Source organism: Pecten maximus, chromosome 10, assembly GCF_902652985.1.
Source record: "Pecten maximus chromosome 10, xPecMax1.1, whole genome shotgun sequence".
Taxonomy (NCBI): Eukaryota; Metazoa; Mollusca; class Bivalvia; order Pectinida; family Pectinidae; genus Pecten; species Pecten maximus.
Window position 1 is genome coordinate 35,221,532 of NC_047024.1, and position 15,928 is coordinate 35,237,459.

General features: G+C 37.7%; 2 protein-coding genes across 2 annotated transcripts; both read right to left on the reverse strand.

Annotated features, from left to right (window-relative positions):
* Positions 1-175: 175 nt before the first annotated feature.
* On the reverse strand, positions 176-5,017 carry LOC117335632. Its single transcript, XM_033895758.1, has 2 exons — positions 4,955-5,017; positions 176-2,570 (listed from the first exon to the last, which is right to left on the reverse strand). The coding sequence occupies exon 2, from the start codon at positions 2,528-2,530 to the stop codon at positions 545-547; it is 1,986 nt and encodes a 661-aa protein (XP_033751649.1). The 5' UTR covers positions 2,531-2,570; positions 4,955-5,017; the 3' UTR covers positions 176-544.
* Positions 5,018-7,984: 2,967 nt separating this feature from the next.
* On the reverse strand, positions 7,985-12,569 carry LOC117336410. Its single transcript, XM_033896919.1, has 5 exons — positions 12,191-12,569; positions 10,813-11,286; positions 10,178-10,348; positions 9,261-9,554; positions 7,985-8,624 (listed from the first exon to the last, which is right to left on the reverse strand). The coding sequence occupies exons 2-5, from the start codon at positions 11,272-11,274 to the stop codon at positions 8,088-8,090; spliced, it is 1,464 nt and encodes a 487-aa protein (XP_033752810.1). The 5' UTR covers positions 11,275-11,286; positions 12,191-12,569; the 3' UTR covers positions 7,985-8,087.
* Between the last annotated feature and the right edge of the window lie 3,359 nt (positions 12,570-15,928).

The following is a 15,928-nucleotide window of genomic DNA, read 5'->3' on the forward strand; positions in this document are numbered from 1 at the left end:
ATATATATATACTATAAAATAAGTTACAAGTTACAATAATTATCTCACATAGTGAGAATGATTGAAATCATATTGGTCAAAAATAACATTTGTTGGAAAGAATTTGTACACACTTTAGAGGTGATACTTGTGCTCAACTCTTGGCCAACACTTTTCATACAAGGCTGATTCGAAGTTCATATCAAAATTAGATTTATTGATGATGATGTAGGACTTTAAAAAAAAACAAGCGAAAAAATGTCTACTGCGTCGATTGGATATAATCATCTAGAACGTAAAATCAAGGCCCCAAAAGAGTTTTCCACACAATACATATTTTGCTGGTGACTAGCTGCTAATTAGAGAAGTCTTTTTTTCTGTTCTGATTAAGATGTTTTCACAGTTTTTTCACAGTTGTTTTCACAGTTGCTTTCGCAGTTGTTTTCACAGAAAGCATTGGAAAGCATTTCATATATAGCCCATATCACAGCGACGTGCTGATTATGAACAACCCCACAACGCATGAACGCAGATTTGTTTCCGTTGAATCTGATTTATCTATGCATCAAAATAACTCGTATATTGTGATATGATTGCTTGTGTCAGAGGCAGCATTTGACAAAACAAGTTTGCTACCGTATATAGATAATGTGTATGGTTGTTGTAAATCTTCTGAATTGACGAGTTCTCGAACTGTTCCGTCTCGCGAGATTTGAACAACGTTATTTGAAATCCTGCCACAGACGTACACGTTTCCTTCCCCGTCAACATCCACTCCGTTTCCGCCTTTCAAAAGTCCCACCTTTGTAATTTCTGTGATTACCCCGTCAGGTGAAAGTCGGAACACAGCGGTGTCATCTACAGTGGAGGTGTATACACTGCCTATAACATCATTGCTAATCGAGTCGTTAGCGAGATAGTAGGGATACGAAGTAAGCTTATGCAGAGCCAAATCATCTTTTGTCAAGCAGTATATTTCAGATGCGAGTGCTGCTGTCAGAACATATTGACCATCAGTGTACGTTATTCCGTGACATGGCTTTCCAGTCTTGATATCAGCGTTTCGATATAGTTTAAGCTTCGAAGATTTCATTCTGATCTTTGATATCAGCTGTTTGCTTTGCATGGTAACGGCCACAGTGTTTTTGGCTACCATGCACAAATCCCAAGGTTGTCCTTGAAGAGGCAGTTCATCAAGTAACTCTCCATTTTCCTGGAAGAGTTTTACCTTATTGTTGCCACCATCCGCCAATATGATGTGTCCGTTCGATAGGTATAACAGTCCCGTCACCTGGCATCTCTTTTGATCAGAAGCAGTCTTTATGCACAGTTTTCCTACCTCTTTCGCCTCAGCATGACACAGCTGTTTAAATAGAAATCCCCGTCTTGTTCGAGTGATATGTAATCTCCCTAGTATGGGTGTCGCATCGTCCATAAACAATGCATCTTCATAGTCGAGACTAATTTCCACGGAAGTTAACGCCTGGACTACTTGTGGCATAATGTTTTTGCAAGATCTTATTTCCAAACAACCTCTATGAAGAAATGACACCATTTGCATGTCATCATCTTGAATTACATCACTCTCCGACAAAGCCTGCGTTGTTTTGATACCCATGTACATCCGCTCGCACTTGTTTAACATGTCATCAAGTTTTTTTTTCTCTTCCTTGTACGTAGTGTCCAGTTCATCGGTAATGTCCTCCTGTAATTTGTTCAGGTGTGTCTCGAATCTCTGACGCAAATCTGTCATCTGTTCCATTACAACGTCTCTTCCGTCGCCAAGATTCTGTGTTTGCCTTTTGATATGTTTAGCAAGGGATTCCATATTTACCGCTACTTCTTGAAGTTCAGAGCGCATGTCCTGTATTTGGGTGCTACTTCGGACTTTGTCTCCATGCTCGGACAGCGTCGTGACTACCTCACATCGTCTGTGGGCGACAGCTATACACGTAGAGCAACATACAGACTGGTGATCCTCACAGTACAGGTCCGTCTCCTTCTTGTGTTTCGGACAGTAGGTGCATGTTGGAGAAGTTGATGAGAGGAATTTCTGCCCCGATGTCACTTCCACTAGCGTATGGTCATCGTCTATGACGTCCCGGAGTTTATCAAGGCATGCATCACATAGAAAGCGATTGTACTCTTTCCACCAAACTTTTGCTGCAATATTCCTTACATTCCTTTTCTTGCATGGATCGCATTCGTATACTTGTGATTCTCGGGAACACATTTTAGACATTTCAACAATGAGGTTGTTGGTCGGGAATTGTTTGGCCCAGTTTCCTCTCTCCTCTTTCGGGTCCACTGGTACGGTTTCCAACCGACAGATTGGACAGGGGAAGGAATTGGTTAGTGTATCTGGCTTCTGTGTGATGTAGATGTCGAGGCATTCTTCACAGAATGTGTGAAGACAAGGTAACGATTTCGGATGTCGGAGTTGATCAAGACATACAGGACACTCAGTCAGACGTGGGTCGATGGCTGCACTCTTCTCTGTCAGATCAGAAGATACAGTCGCCAGATTGTCTGCTTTTCCACCTTCCTCCATCTTCCCCTTCACCGGACGTCAATATGCAACCATAATAGGCCTACAAGTATAATGAGTATATGATCGATTATGAGGACAAGCGTTTCGTATAGCTTTATACCTTAACAAAAATTGTATGTTATTTGCTTTCACTAACATCCAGAGGTTTTAGTTTCTCTTTCTATAGCTAAAATTAAAGAGATTAATTAACGGCTGTGTTATTTGTATTTTTTCGTATTAATTAGATAGATCTATGTACCGTGAGTGCAACATTTTGATTTTGTAACTTTTGATTATTTGAAAATAATCTAAAGATTATTGAATAAGGAGCATAAAATGTAACAATAAAGTGGATCATCACTATTCCTCTCAGAATCGATACTCATATCAGGTTATTTAACGTAGAATTATCAATGATGACCAGGAAACGTTCCCTAGGTGGCAAAGCAATTGTATATAAACAGTATTTATATTAGGGCCTACACTAATTAGATAAAAAAAAATGATACATGTATTAAAGAGTGTAGAATTAGTTAAACTCGACTTTCGTCTAAATAAGTTCATCTCCTTCCTGATTAAATTATTACGTCAGAAAAATCTTTTTAAGTTAGGGTCGTCATAATTAACATAGCGGGTTTATTTTCTTTCTATATTGTATTTTCACTAACATTTGTTCTTCGAATAATCAGCGACATGTGGGAATACAAAGAATTTAATTTTTTCAATAGAAAAACAAGAGGCCCATTGGCCTTAACGTTCACCTGAGTTTTGAAAGTTTGATATAGTTTTGTAGATTTGATTCCCATGACCTTTAAATCGATGCCGATGTTGTGATTGTTGTTCACTCCAGCATGCTACAGACAAAACTCCAAATGTGTTGGTTCTCGGAAAGAAGATGTTTAAAAGATTTTAGCATATTTGACCCCTGTGACCTTGAATGAAGTTCAAGGGCATTCATTTTAACAATCTTGATAGCTCTTCACCCGAGTATGCTCAACGCCCAATACTAGGTCTCTGGACCTATTGCTTAGTGAAAAGAAGTACTTTAAGGGTTTTAGGTTTGGTTTGGTTTGGTTTATTTTGTTTAACGTCCTATTAACAGCTAAGGTCATTTAAGGACGGCCTCCCGTGCGTGCGACATGCATGCGTGTTGTGAGTGTGTATGTGTGTTTTGGGAGGCTGCGGTATGGTCGTGTTAAGTCCCCCTGTGATAGGCCGGAACTTTTGCCGATTTATAGAGCTACCTCACTGAAGCATACTGCCGAAGACGCCCAGCAGGACACCCAACCTGGTCACATTATACTGACAACGGGCGAACCAGTCGTCCCACTCCCAATATGCTGAGCGCTAAGCAGGAGTAGCAACTACCATTTTTAATGACTCTGGTATGTCTCGGTCAGGGGACATAACCCAAAGCCTTCCTCACAGGGGCGAACGCTCAACTGAAGACCAAAAGTGAGGCATTGTCAAGGGAGACATTAGGAAGAAGAAAGTTGTTCAGAAAGAAGAGAAAAGATAATATCCCAAATTTAGTCGCCTCTTACGATCATACCAATCTTGATACTTTTTCTCAAGTATGCTGCAAGTTCATTATCGGGTATCTGAACTTCTTGCTTAATGAGATTTTTTAAAGACACACATCAGGTATCTTTACCTCTTGCTTAGCGAGAAAAAGAAATCGCCTTAAAAAAAACATATTTGACCCATGTTACATTAAATGAATGTCAAGGTCGTTGAATTGAACAATATTGACAGCCCTTCGACCAAGCATTCTATAGACCAAATATCAAGTATCTAGGCCTCTTGGTTACTGAGAAGAAGTTGAAAATGTAAATTGTTTACGAACGGACGAGGCACGAAGGCGAATTAGGATAGGTCAATTGAGATATCTTCGTCTCTAAAAACCAAGCGTGGCACATTGGTAACATAATTGCACATAATGAAATACCACAAAAAGTGCACATCGGTCGTAGGATTATCCGTCTAAGCAAAGTAAAGTGATGAGTCCGGTTTGTCTCCCTTATACCAAGTCGTCTCCTGGACTGCGTACGTTGTGGTATCCCTATAGTCGTGTGTACAATGTTATACATGTACCCTTGTACGATTAGACGGGGTTATAATTTATCAAAAGATTCTATCTTCATTGGGTCATAGGTTGCTTTGAATTAATTGTAAACCATAGCCATATAAAATATTGTAAACAATATGCCCTATTAGAAATAATAAACCATTAGATAAATGCAAGAATTAGCATTCAATCTGCAACTTTCGGTTTAAACGACGAACTGAACGAACGATCAACATGGCGGCTATAACAAGAATAATGATTAAAACAACTTTCAAAGGCCAATTATAAAAGAAACAAGAAATAAACTGTCAATATCTACACAACAAAGCTGCTTTCCTTAGATAGTCAATTAATGATTCAGCATGAAAATATCTTACCACTTTGTACAAGGTCAGTCCATAAACCTACGCACAGACGTCGAATGTAAATAAAAGATAGATATAGCGGTACAAAATTCCGGATTTTCCTCTTTTGGATTTATGATTTCTGATCTTTTTGTCAGCAAAATAAGACTATAGGACATTTTATTGAAATAGAAAAATATGGGGTTTTTTTTTAATTAAAAAACAAAAATACAATAACCTAGCATGCATGTAATATCGATATCGAAAGTACACAAGGAAACTGGTATGATATACAATAAAAACCCACTTGAATAAGAACATCGAATATACATGTACAATAACAATGGCGCACCAGGTCAGATATTGCTTGCCCATGCATGAAATAACTATGACTCAATGTCTGTGTGGATTGGTTATCACTGTAGACGTGTACCCGTACAGTTAAGGAACAGGAAGTGAAGATGATGTTGAATGTTACATTTGAATATGGTTACATACTCTGTGTGGGTAGTAGAAGGCTCAACAACGTCACTGTGTGTGAGGAAAAGTTTGCAAGTTGGGTAAATCACACAATACCTCAGCACCGTGGAGCTAGCAAAGTGATATTGGTTGATACCTTTGTCACAGGGGAAGTCCTCGTTTATGACAGTATTCGGACAACATCAATTCAAGGAAGTGTCTTTTGAAATGAAAATCACAGGGTTTCTTTTTAGGGAACCCCTGTGTGAATACAGCACCAGCTCTATTTGCGGAATATGTTGTCGCCTACTCGTTGTTGTCGTGATAAGTGGAAGGACGACTTATGTTCTGACGGAAAGCAGAAACCATAAATGTGTGTGTGTGTGTTTTTCGGCATAGCCGTATAATTTGCTTTTGGTCCCGGATATGACGCGAAAGGTGGCATTACTGGTCAAGATGAAATATGTGATTGGTCAATGTAGCGGTAAATGCAAAATGCAGATATACAGTTAAAAACGAAACAAAGTTAAGATTGAATGCAAGCTGAATAAGTGGATGTATGTATTCAAATGACACATTAATAAAATCATATTCCTGGTTCAAATGCAGTCTTATTATCACCAAAAATTATTCAAACTTATATAATTTTGTTATCCGTGCTGAAACTGCGCATTCCTAATTAGTGCGTTCATTTATTTCACCAGCAGTTTTACATCATAACCACCAGCAGTAAAACTGTGCCGTTTATCTTTTTAAGATATTTCTTGTTTTGTTTTTGTTTTGTTTGTTCTTTTCCCTTTGTGTTCGCAACTTTTAGACATGATTTCAAAACAGGTCCTTCTAGGACCAGCCAAGATTGACTCCATCAGGCCGGTTAACAAATTTCAATAAAATATGATTAAACCAATTAATGAATTATCATCCGTACAGAACGTATGGCCTATGTGGTTGCTCAATTTAACTGTCTGGTACAGAACTGAAACACGGGTGTTTGCCTCTGGTAAGTATTGTAAGTATTAAAAGGAAACAAATGTTCATTTGTGTTAATAGGAGAATTTGAGCACATAGGGTCATTGCAAATATTAAACCAACGAAGTCAGGAAAGTTCCTTCACCCACAGGCGTCTGCCTCTGGTTGGTATTTTTTAAAAACGTAAGCCTGTACTCTTACTGTATCAACGTTGATATAGTAGGAATAGGGGACTGGTCTTTTTTTTCTATTAATACTAACCTGAGGCAGACGCCTGTGGCTGAAGGAACTTTCCTGACTTCGGTGGTCAAAGATATGCACTGACCCTAAGTGTTCAATTTCTCCTATTAACACCATTGTTGAACATTTTTAAGGCAAACTTACAATCTGAGCCATTATCAAAATCGTGTTGAATAATATTATTTTTTCCAGATTGGAAAGGCGTGCAAACCATTCACACTGATTTCCTCACGTTATACAACTTAAGCTATATAACCGAAGCATTCAATTCCGTTCAAATATAATACAGCTCATGCTCTTTCGTTGCCAGCATTAACACGAACTAATACTGTAAGTATTTGGCTATAAAATATACCAGAGTGCGCTTCATGAAACGACCAAATATAAAAAAGAATCATTGAATTTCGTATTGGTTGAAATCGTGAGAATAATTGAATTTAACATTGGATAAAATCGAGAGAATGATTGAATTTCATATTGATTTCTGATGAGCTATATTTACTAAGTTTGGGGGAGATTTTTAGGTGATATCAAAACATGGGACTTGGACCTTACCAAATACTTCAATTTCATCTTAAGATATATTGATGATACCTCTTTTTAAAAAGTTTGGTTTACTATTGTTTAACGTCATATCAACAGCGAAGATCATTTAAGGACGGTCTTTAAATAACAAAATAAAAATGCTAACTACGTTGATTGGATATAAAAAACCAATTACCCTAGAATATTTTTAAGACTATCATAGTGTTTCACAGAAAAGTGTAACAGAAAGAAACCCAGACGCATGCAAAAGTGGATATCTTGCGGCTATTATTTTGAAAAAATTATCAAAATATTGGCCCCACTCATGAAATATATTTTGTATTACTGAAGACACTGTTAGAATATTCATAATACCTGTGGGCACAATAGGAAAGTTTTCAAGAAGAGAAACACGAATCAGAATACGAGGATGCGATTTCTCCAACTGTGTCGTTGATTCGTGGAATTCCACCGTCTTTAGTCATGGCACTAACTTTGTATACCATTAACACCATCCAGGATGTAATATGGCAGGAAATGACCGGAAGTCAGCACCAGTAATTAACGGTGAGTTACGGTGAGTAGATATTCTGTTTATTACATTTTACAGCAAAACATACCGGGTCAGGTTTTATGTTTCCCATTGTCCTTTGTAAGCAGTGTTTTGATTGGTCAAATCAGAAAATTAAAATATCAGACAGAGTGATATGTTTCACTAGTGAAATATATCACTTTTTTACTGGTAAAAATGTAATAACTATTAACTACCACGGTAGTTCGTCAGAAAAACTTGAAATGACATTAAAAACAATTCTATCTGTGTGTTTTACATGGTGTGTATAGTAAACATTGTAAATAGTAAGAAATATATTTTGTTTTAAAAGTTTTTAATTCGTAGTAATGCACAAACTCAACCATGTGTTTTATAAATAAATAGTTCTTTTTACATTAGTTTCATGTGAATTTGTTCCGATCATGGGTCACCCGAGATGACAACATTATCTCGAACTACAGGTCTAGGTTTCCGCGTGACTTTCTGTAGGTTCCACGCGTAGTTGTACTTAGTTAACGTATCTAGTTTCGACTGATGTCTCTTGGGTACCAATGCTCGCCTTACAAAAACCTTACATCCATTCTCTACTACAGACCTGATTTGGTTTAGGAGACGTTTCTTCCCTCCATGGAGAAGATCGCACTCCCAATCGCTAGTGTTAGCTTTCCCGGGAACAGTCCGTGAATATACCACATGGCGCTTTCCCCGGGTCTTCGTTTGCACAGCTAACTCATACAACGCTGTTTTCCGTGATTGGTCATTGAACAGCTGTTTACGTTTCAAACATTTGCAGCCGAATTTTGTAATGAAGGCTCGTTTTGAACTTGGTTCAAATGCGTTGACTGGAGTGTATGCAAGACGCCATGTTGACCAATCTAAACGGCTGCACGTGAAAGAAGAGCTTGCGACTTTCTCTCTATGTATGGGTTGTAAGTCTGCCTTACACCTAACGTTTACCTGGAAGAAAAAAATGTAGTTTCTTAAAAATGTATGTCCAGTGATTGTTAGTAACTAATTTCCCAATACATACCTGTTAAAAAAATGTTTCCCTTGGCAGGAAATATAAACATATTCGTATATTGGAGTTAAAATTTCCTCCTTTTATAAGATTGGTTTGCTGGTAATGCAATGGAGTTTACACCAATAGTGTACAGTAGCTCTTTGCTTTTTACATTTGATAAAAATGTAAAATAGTGTATTCCTATGAAAGACAATCACCCTGTTTTGTCCCTATGAAAGACAATTACCCTGTTTTGTCCCTATGAAAGACAATTACCCTGTTTTGTTTTTATGAAAGAAAATTACCATATTTTGCTCCTATGAAAGACAATTGCCCTGTTTTGCTACTATGAAAGACAATCACCCTATTTTGTTTATATAAAAGACAATTACCCTGTTTTGTCCCTTTGAAACACAATTACCCTATTTTGCTTCTATGAAAGACAATTACCCTGTTTTGTTCCTATGAAAGACAATTACCCTGTTTGTCCCTTTGAAACACAATTACCCTATTTTGCTCCTATGAAAGACAATTACCCTGTTTTGTAACTATGAAAGACAATCACCCTATTTGTTCCTATGAAAGACAATTACCCTGTTTTGTCTCACAATTGGCTTTAGTTTGGTCAGTGGTGAAGACTTTTCTTTCACAGTCAGTTTATTTTGACGGCTTCTTGGTAATTGTTTTTGCGATGAAGATGGCACTTTTCTTTTCTTTATTTTCGGACTAGTGACTGTGGATATAGATGGCACAGGTACAGGATTTGATGATGTTGTACTATAATAGCTCGCCCCTGATTCGTTTCTTCGGAGAGTACCAAAGAGACCCTCCAACTCTCTGTTAATACCCCCGGGTCCATGTCTTGAACGGACCTCAGCTTCGTATCCCTGAAATGAAAGTTTTATTTCATCGTCTACATCAAATTTGTAGCTAAAAAGGAAAATGCATAGGAGGAGACAACACTATATAAGGCATCACGAATCATTCACAAAAAATCCTGTAAAATATAATAGATAAGTGTTAGATTTAAGCCTTTTATGTCAACTTTTTTGTTTTGTTTTTGTTTTTTTTTGTAACAGGATGAACAGCCGTAAAATGATTTTCAACATCTGGTTTCATGGACTATAATTATGTCAATTTCATGTCAATATCTTGACATTAAATGGCCTTTCTGTTCTTTCCAGGTCAAATTAACGTAAAACTTTTCATTCGAATTTGACTATTTGACCTGAAGACATCTTGCTTTAGAACCAACAGATTAAGTAAAATGACGTTTACAACAACATATTTAATGATAATGTCAATTTTCATTCAAGTATATTTACGATAATTAACATATATCTTAGATAATAAGGTTTCTGAATCGGTGTTCTTCGGGTTCCGGTATCTAGCTATAATGATTGATAACCGAATATGTATTACCTGTTTTTATTTTCCTGTATAGTCTTAAAAGCGTTATATAAATACAACAAAAATATGTACTCTAAATACTCTCGCATAATATACGTACAGTAAAAAGGTCCTCGCCTCTCTCCCGATAACAAATAGCCATTATGAAATCACAAATGTTGGAAAATTCGCCCAGTTTGAGGTAGTGGCCGTCTGTGTTTGCGGCCATTGTCCTGTAGAAGTCCTCAACACCTTCGTGATCAAATGCCTGGACTCCATATATCTTTATTCCCTACAGAATAATATAATAGTTTGATCAATGCCATGCCGTATCTCACTGGAAATGTACCGCGTGTCTATTAATACTAGAAGCAACAATCTTGGTTAAATTGTGAAGTTATTTTGACTATTTTATTTTTTATTTCCTGTTTGAAGAACACAATAATGTTATTACAGTATTAATAACAAACACAGGATAAAAAGGTAGGAGTGTTAGGATAATTAACTAACACTAATATATGCTTATTTGCAATGGGATACATTTTTAATTAATATCACATGTTAAGAATGAAATGTGATTTCTTTAAGGAAATTACCGTTTCTTATTAGATGAAAAACGCTAGAGGTATCGAATAATCATTAAAATGTGCCTTGAACTTTTCGTAAAATATGGTTGAATGCTACTAGACGGCAACCGGTAGAATTATGGCTTTTATTAATATCAGAATACTTATAATAATATATCTTCGTACGTACACTATTGCGGAGATGACTGACTTCCTCTTTCCAGTCAATGTTGTCCACATTCATCTCGTACTCGGGTTCGTGTGGGTTAGCGTCTCCAATCATCACCAGTATTTTCTGCGACATGGGAGTCCACGAGAAGTTTTCTCGGGCCATTCGAAGAATCAATTCATAGCATTCATCCTCATCACCACCACCGGTACCTTCCGTCTCCTTCACGAAGTTACAAAGTTCCACGACATCGCTACACAGATCCAGCTCCTTGGTCAAATAGAAAACGTCTTTGTCGCAATAATCACCATGTGCAATGACGCCAATTCTTATGCCTGGAATGTCCGCCTGGAGGCGCTGTATCATGTCCTGCAATCTTCCCTGCAGCTCATCAAAAATGGAGGACATTGAACCCGTAGTGTCAAAGGAGAAGACGATTTCCATTTGACCTCCGGGAGGAAGAGCTAGTGTTCCTGTCGCCATATTTATCTACACCTGTGAACACAGAGTATGCAATGTTATGTGTCAAATGACGAGGACGTTTGGTTTATGGACAACACCATATAGTCCAAGCAATTGATGAAGTGCATCAGGATCATCACAGATCAAGATGAGACATGGTTGGATATTAATTGCTTTCAATTTTAATAAGGGTGTTTTATCTGACTGCATCATACCCGATCCCAGACTGGCGCACCATTTATAAGTGTTCTTGTCTTTTCTTGGTTTAACATTCCATCTACTTTACAAAAAAAGAAAAAGCAACGGAATTCTGGCGATTTATCGGCGAATTTTTAGCTTACTTCTAAATTATCATTATAAATAAAAAACCCTATTTAAATTGTACGATAGATATTTACTGATAGAACGTCCAGTTTCTGTGTTTTATTCTGGGTCTTAGTTCCTGGTATTGTGTTTGACGTACCTAACAATACGGGCAAGATTCAATCAGTAATTTTAGGATGAATACGTTAATTCACTTATCACTCTTGCTTATTGGTATTATCATTGTTAATAAAACAAAATGTCACTCTGAAATAACAAAGCATGTGGTACTATGTATACAGCATTTGATAGAAAGAAATCGTTGTGTTCATAGTAGCATAATAATCTGAATTACTGACACAATGCACGGGAAAATAATAATAGTAATAATGATAGCACGCCCTACTCCAATAGATATCAACAGAACCAGTAAACACACTTCACCTTCAACTGATTAACGCCTACGGGAAGGTAAAAACCAATATAAATAAGCATCCCGGAAGAAGCTTTTTGCAGAGTAAGCATATCTTGCGCAAAATAAATCAGACAGTTATAGGAATTATACACGTAGTTCCGTGTTAGGATTATCATTTAACTTTATGACTTAGCACGGCTGGCACGTATTATAACTTACCTTGGCCGGTGTACAGTCCTTCAGCCGTACTCCCGTTAGTGAGGCGTGTGTGCTACCTAGGTCTGGTATCGGCAGATACGGGTATTGATAAACACTATTATTATCGTCTATGTGTCCTATAAACAAGTCCTGTCATGTTGGAAATGTAAAACACATACAAATGTACATTTATGTCAAGGTATATGGAAGAGGGGTATCGAATGTAGTTTAGTCTATTTTTACCGCTGAGTTTTAAGAATGCGTAGGTGAAGCCAAATCAGAACATTTTTAGCTAACTCACTCAAGTGTAAGTGAGCGTCTGCCTGGTACATCGTCCGTCATCATACGGTGTCGACAATTTCTCAAAATCCAAAATGCCTGGAATAAAGATGTTTGGCTGGTAGGTTCACAGGGACTTGAGAATGTGTTACAGTTTACTTAAGCATTGAACTGTTACCAAATGGTAGTATACAGTCGATATGAATACAGTTTGGGTGACAGATAAATAGAATGTCGCCCGTTAGGGCGACATGAAATATTTATCTGTCACCCAAATTGTATTCATATCGACTGTATACTACCATTTTGTAACAGTTCAATGCTTATATTTACATTCATAAAGATTTTTCATTTAGTGTATGTTATGACGCGTTTAAATTTGCCGCTTACCCTATCACTGACGTCATCAAGTTCAAATACCGGAACAGCCGAAATTTCCAGAAGGAATAATATAGTTCCTGATGTCGTTATTAATAGCAAGCACATATGTAAGAACGTTTTTGTACAAATATGGCTTTATTTTTTATTTCATATACGCTTGTACATGTAGGTATCGCCAAATTATTCACAATTGCATAATTTCTTATTGTTCAAAATCGAAACCGTTTTTTCTGCGCAATGATATAAAGTTAACATTTAGAAGTGATGCGGTTCGAACGGGCATTGCCCAGGACAGACTCGATTCCTCGGAAACACTTATGTTTCTATCGACTGGATTTACGTTAATTTAACAAGAATACCAGCGTTTAGATTCTAAATGAAAGTCGTCTTGACAGTAGGGGAAACGATTCCAAGGATATTTCGTTCGAAACAGATTCCAGTCTAACCGGTCAACTCAGTGCACGTGTCGCTAGGCTAACTTGGCAGACGATTTTCAACTTCATAGGGGCTCGATTTTGTAAGGTAGGCCTTTGACATCAGTGAATAATCACAAAACTAAAATCCAGTAGGCCTACACATATTCAACCGGAAACCATGTCGATACTCCCGATATTTATACAAGATTGTTTTTATAAATACATTACTTTTATTGTTGTCGTATCTTGCATTTCTGAAAATTCGGAACGAGCCCTGTGAGTGTGACGACATTCACAATTTGATCATATTTCGTATAGATCAAGAGTGGCACTTAATTATAGTAATTTCGTGTTGACTACATTTTTCTAATTATAAAATGATACTCTCATAACTTGTAATGTTGCTTTATTTTTCGTTGTGGCTTCTGTAAATAAATGCTAGCATTCCAAAGCTCTCTAGGCCGAAAGTAACTGGCGGCCATTGTTTAACCTACAACACTTGGAGCTGTATTCCTACACTGACCGAATCACTGTAAATTGTAGTATACAGTCTCATGAATACAATTTGGTTTACTAACGACATATAGACAAATGCAACACAGAATGTAAATATAGACAAATGTAACACAGAATGTAAATATATGTATTTGGACCTCCCCTAGTGTGTATAGCACATTTTCAGACGTTTTGGGTATGTAATTGAACGCCCGGGGAGTCATTTTTATACGCCCGACAAAAGACTTAAGTATTATGTTATCATGTTGGCGGGCGGGCGGGAACATATGGTGTCCGGACCATAACTCCAATACTACTCGACCCAGGCTCTCCATACTTGACACAAATATACATCTTGATGAGTCGGAGTGTCGCATACCAAAATCATGCCCCTTACCCCCTTATGTGTGGAGTTATTCCCCTTTGACGGTTTAACTTCGGGCACATATGGTGTCCGGACCATATCTCCAGTACTACTCGACCCAGGCTCTCCATACTTGACACAAATATACCAAAATCATGCCCCTTACCCCCGTAGTTGCGGAGTTATTCCCCTTTGATGATTTTACTTGTCCGGACCATAACTCCAATACTACTCGACCCAGGCTCTCCATACTTGACACAAATATACATCTTGATGAGCCGGAGTGTCGCATACCAAAACCATGCCCCTTACCCCCTTATTTGTGGAGTTATTCCCCTTTGATGATTTTACTTCGGGCACATATGGTGTTGAGCTCTCCATACTTAACACAAATATACATCTAGATGAGCCGGAGTGTCACATACCAAAAGTATGCCCCTTACCCCCTTATTAGCGGAGTTATTGCCCTTTGATGATGTTACTTATCCGGACCATAACTTCAATACTACCCGACCCAGGCTCTCCATACTTGACACAAATATACATCTTGATAAGCCGGAGTGTCGGATACCAAAATCATGCCCCTTACCACCTTATTTGTGGAGTTATTCCCCTTTGATAATTTTACTTGTCTGGTTAAAATTTTGTAATTGCTCACCGTTCACTTAATAATGGTATTAGGAGGCTGATTCTTTGCAAAGAGGTTCTTTTAATGAATATATTCTGTATATAAACATGTGAACTAATTTTTGTGTTGTTGTGTCTAAACCAAGGTTTCCCATATTTGCAACATATATATACATCTCATCATTTAAAGTTGCCCTTCGGTTTCGACTACACACCAACTTTTCAACAATGATGCTTCATTTTAAAGCATTACAACCTGTGAAACTACCCCCTTCCAAGTGTCAAATATTGCGGCGGGCGTACGTTGTGGCCCTCCAACGTGCCCTTGTTACCGAATTTTAATCTAGCCCCCCAAAACACCTGAAAATGTGCTATACACACTAGGGGAGGTCCAATACATGTAAGTTGTAACTAATCATCAAGTCTCCCTGTGGGTGGGTTACTTGGATGAAGCCCCAAAAGTGTCCAAACAAAATAATATTTAAACACTCTCAAGCTTTAGGTTACATCTCGCCAGAAAAGTTATCAGATCACTCATGCATTACCAAGCCCTTAATTCTTCTTGAGATATACCCATGATACCATGATATTTTGCCTTTAAATAACAACAAATAAATTGATTGCCTTTTTAACCTAGCTAACTGCTTTTCCAACCAGCAGCATCAATTTACAAGCCGTTGCTATCTAATAGCCTATTCTCATATCACGATACAGTACGGAGTTTTGAGAGATGTAGATTACATAATTTTGTACTCGGTAGCCTTTTTTTATCATATTCAACTCTCGTAAAATGAAAACGAATGATCAAGTCCCTGTGGGTGGGTTACTTGGATGAAGCCCCAAAAGTGTCCAAACAAAATAATATTTAAACACTCTCAAGCTTTAGGTTACAGGGGTCAAATTTACTAAAACTCTCAAACCATTTTCAATTTAACAAAAGTCCTAGATTCATAACATATATGCCAGAAGGATACATACTTGAGGGATAGTCCAAATACATGTAGACTTTAACAAATTCTCAAGACCCTGTCGACGAGTCCTATACGGACGAGGCAGCTGTATGGTGTCCCTAGCATCAGACGAATCCTAGACGGACGACACGGCTGTGTGATGTCCTTAGCATCACTGACGAGTCCTAGATGCACAAAACTGTATGGCGTCCCCATGCAGTGTCCCTAGCAACACTGACGAGTCCAA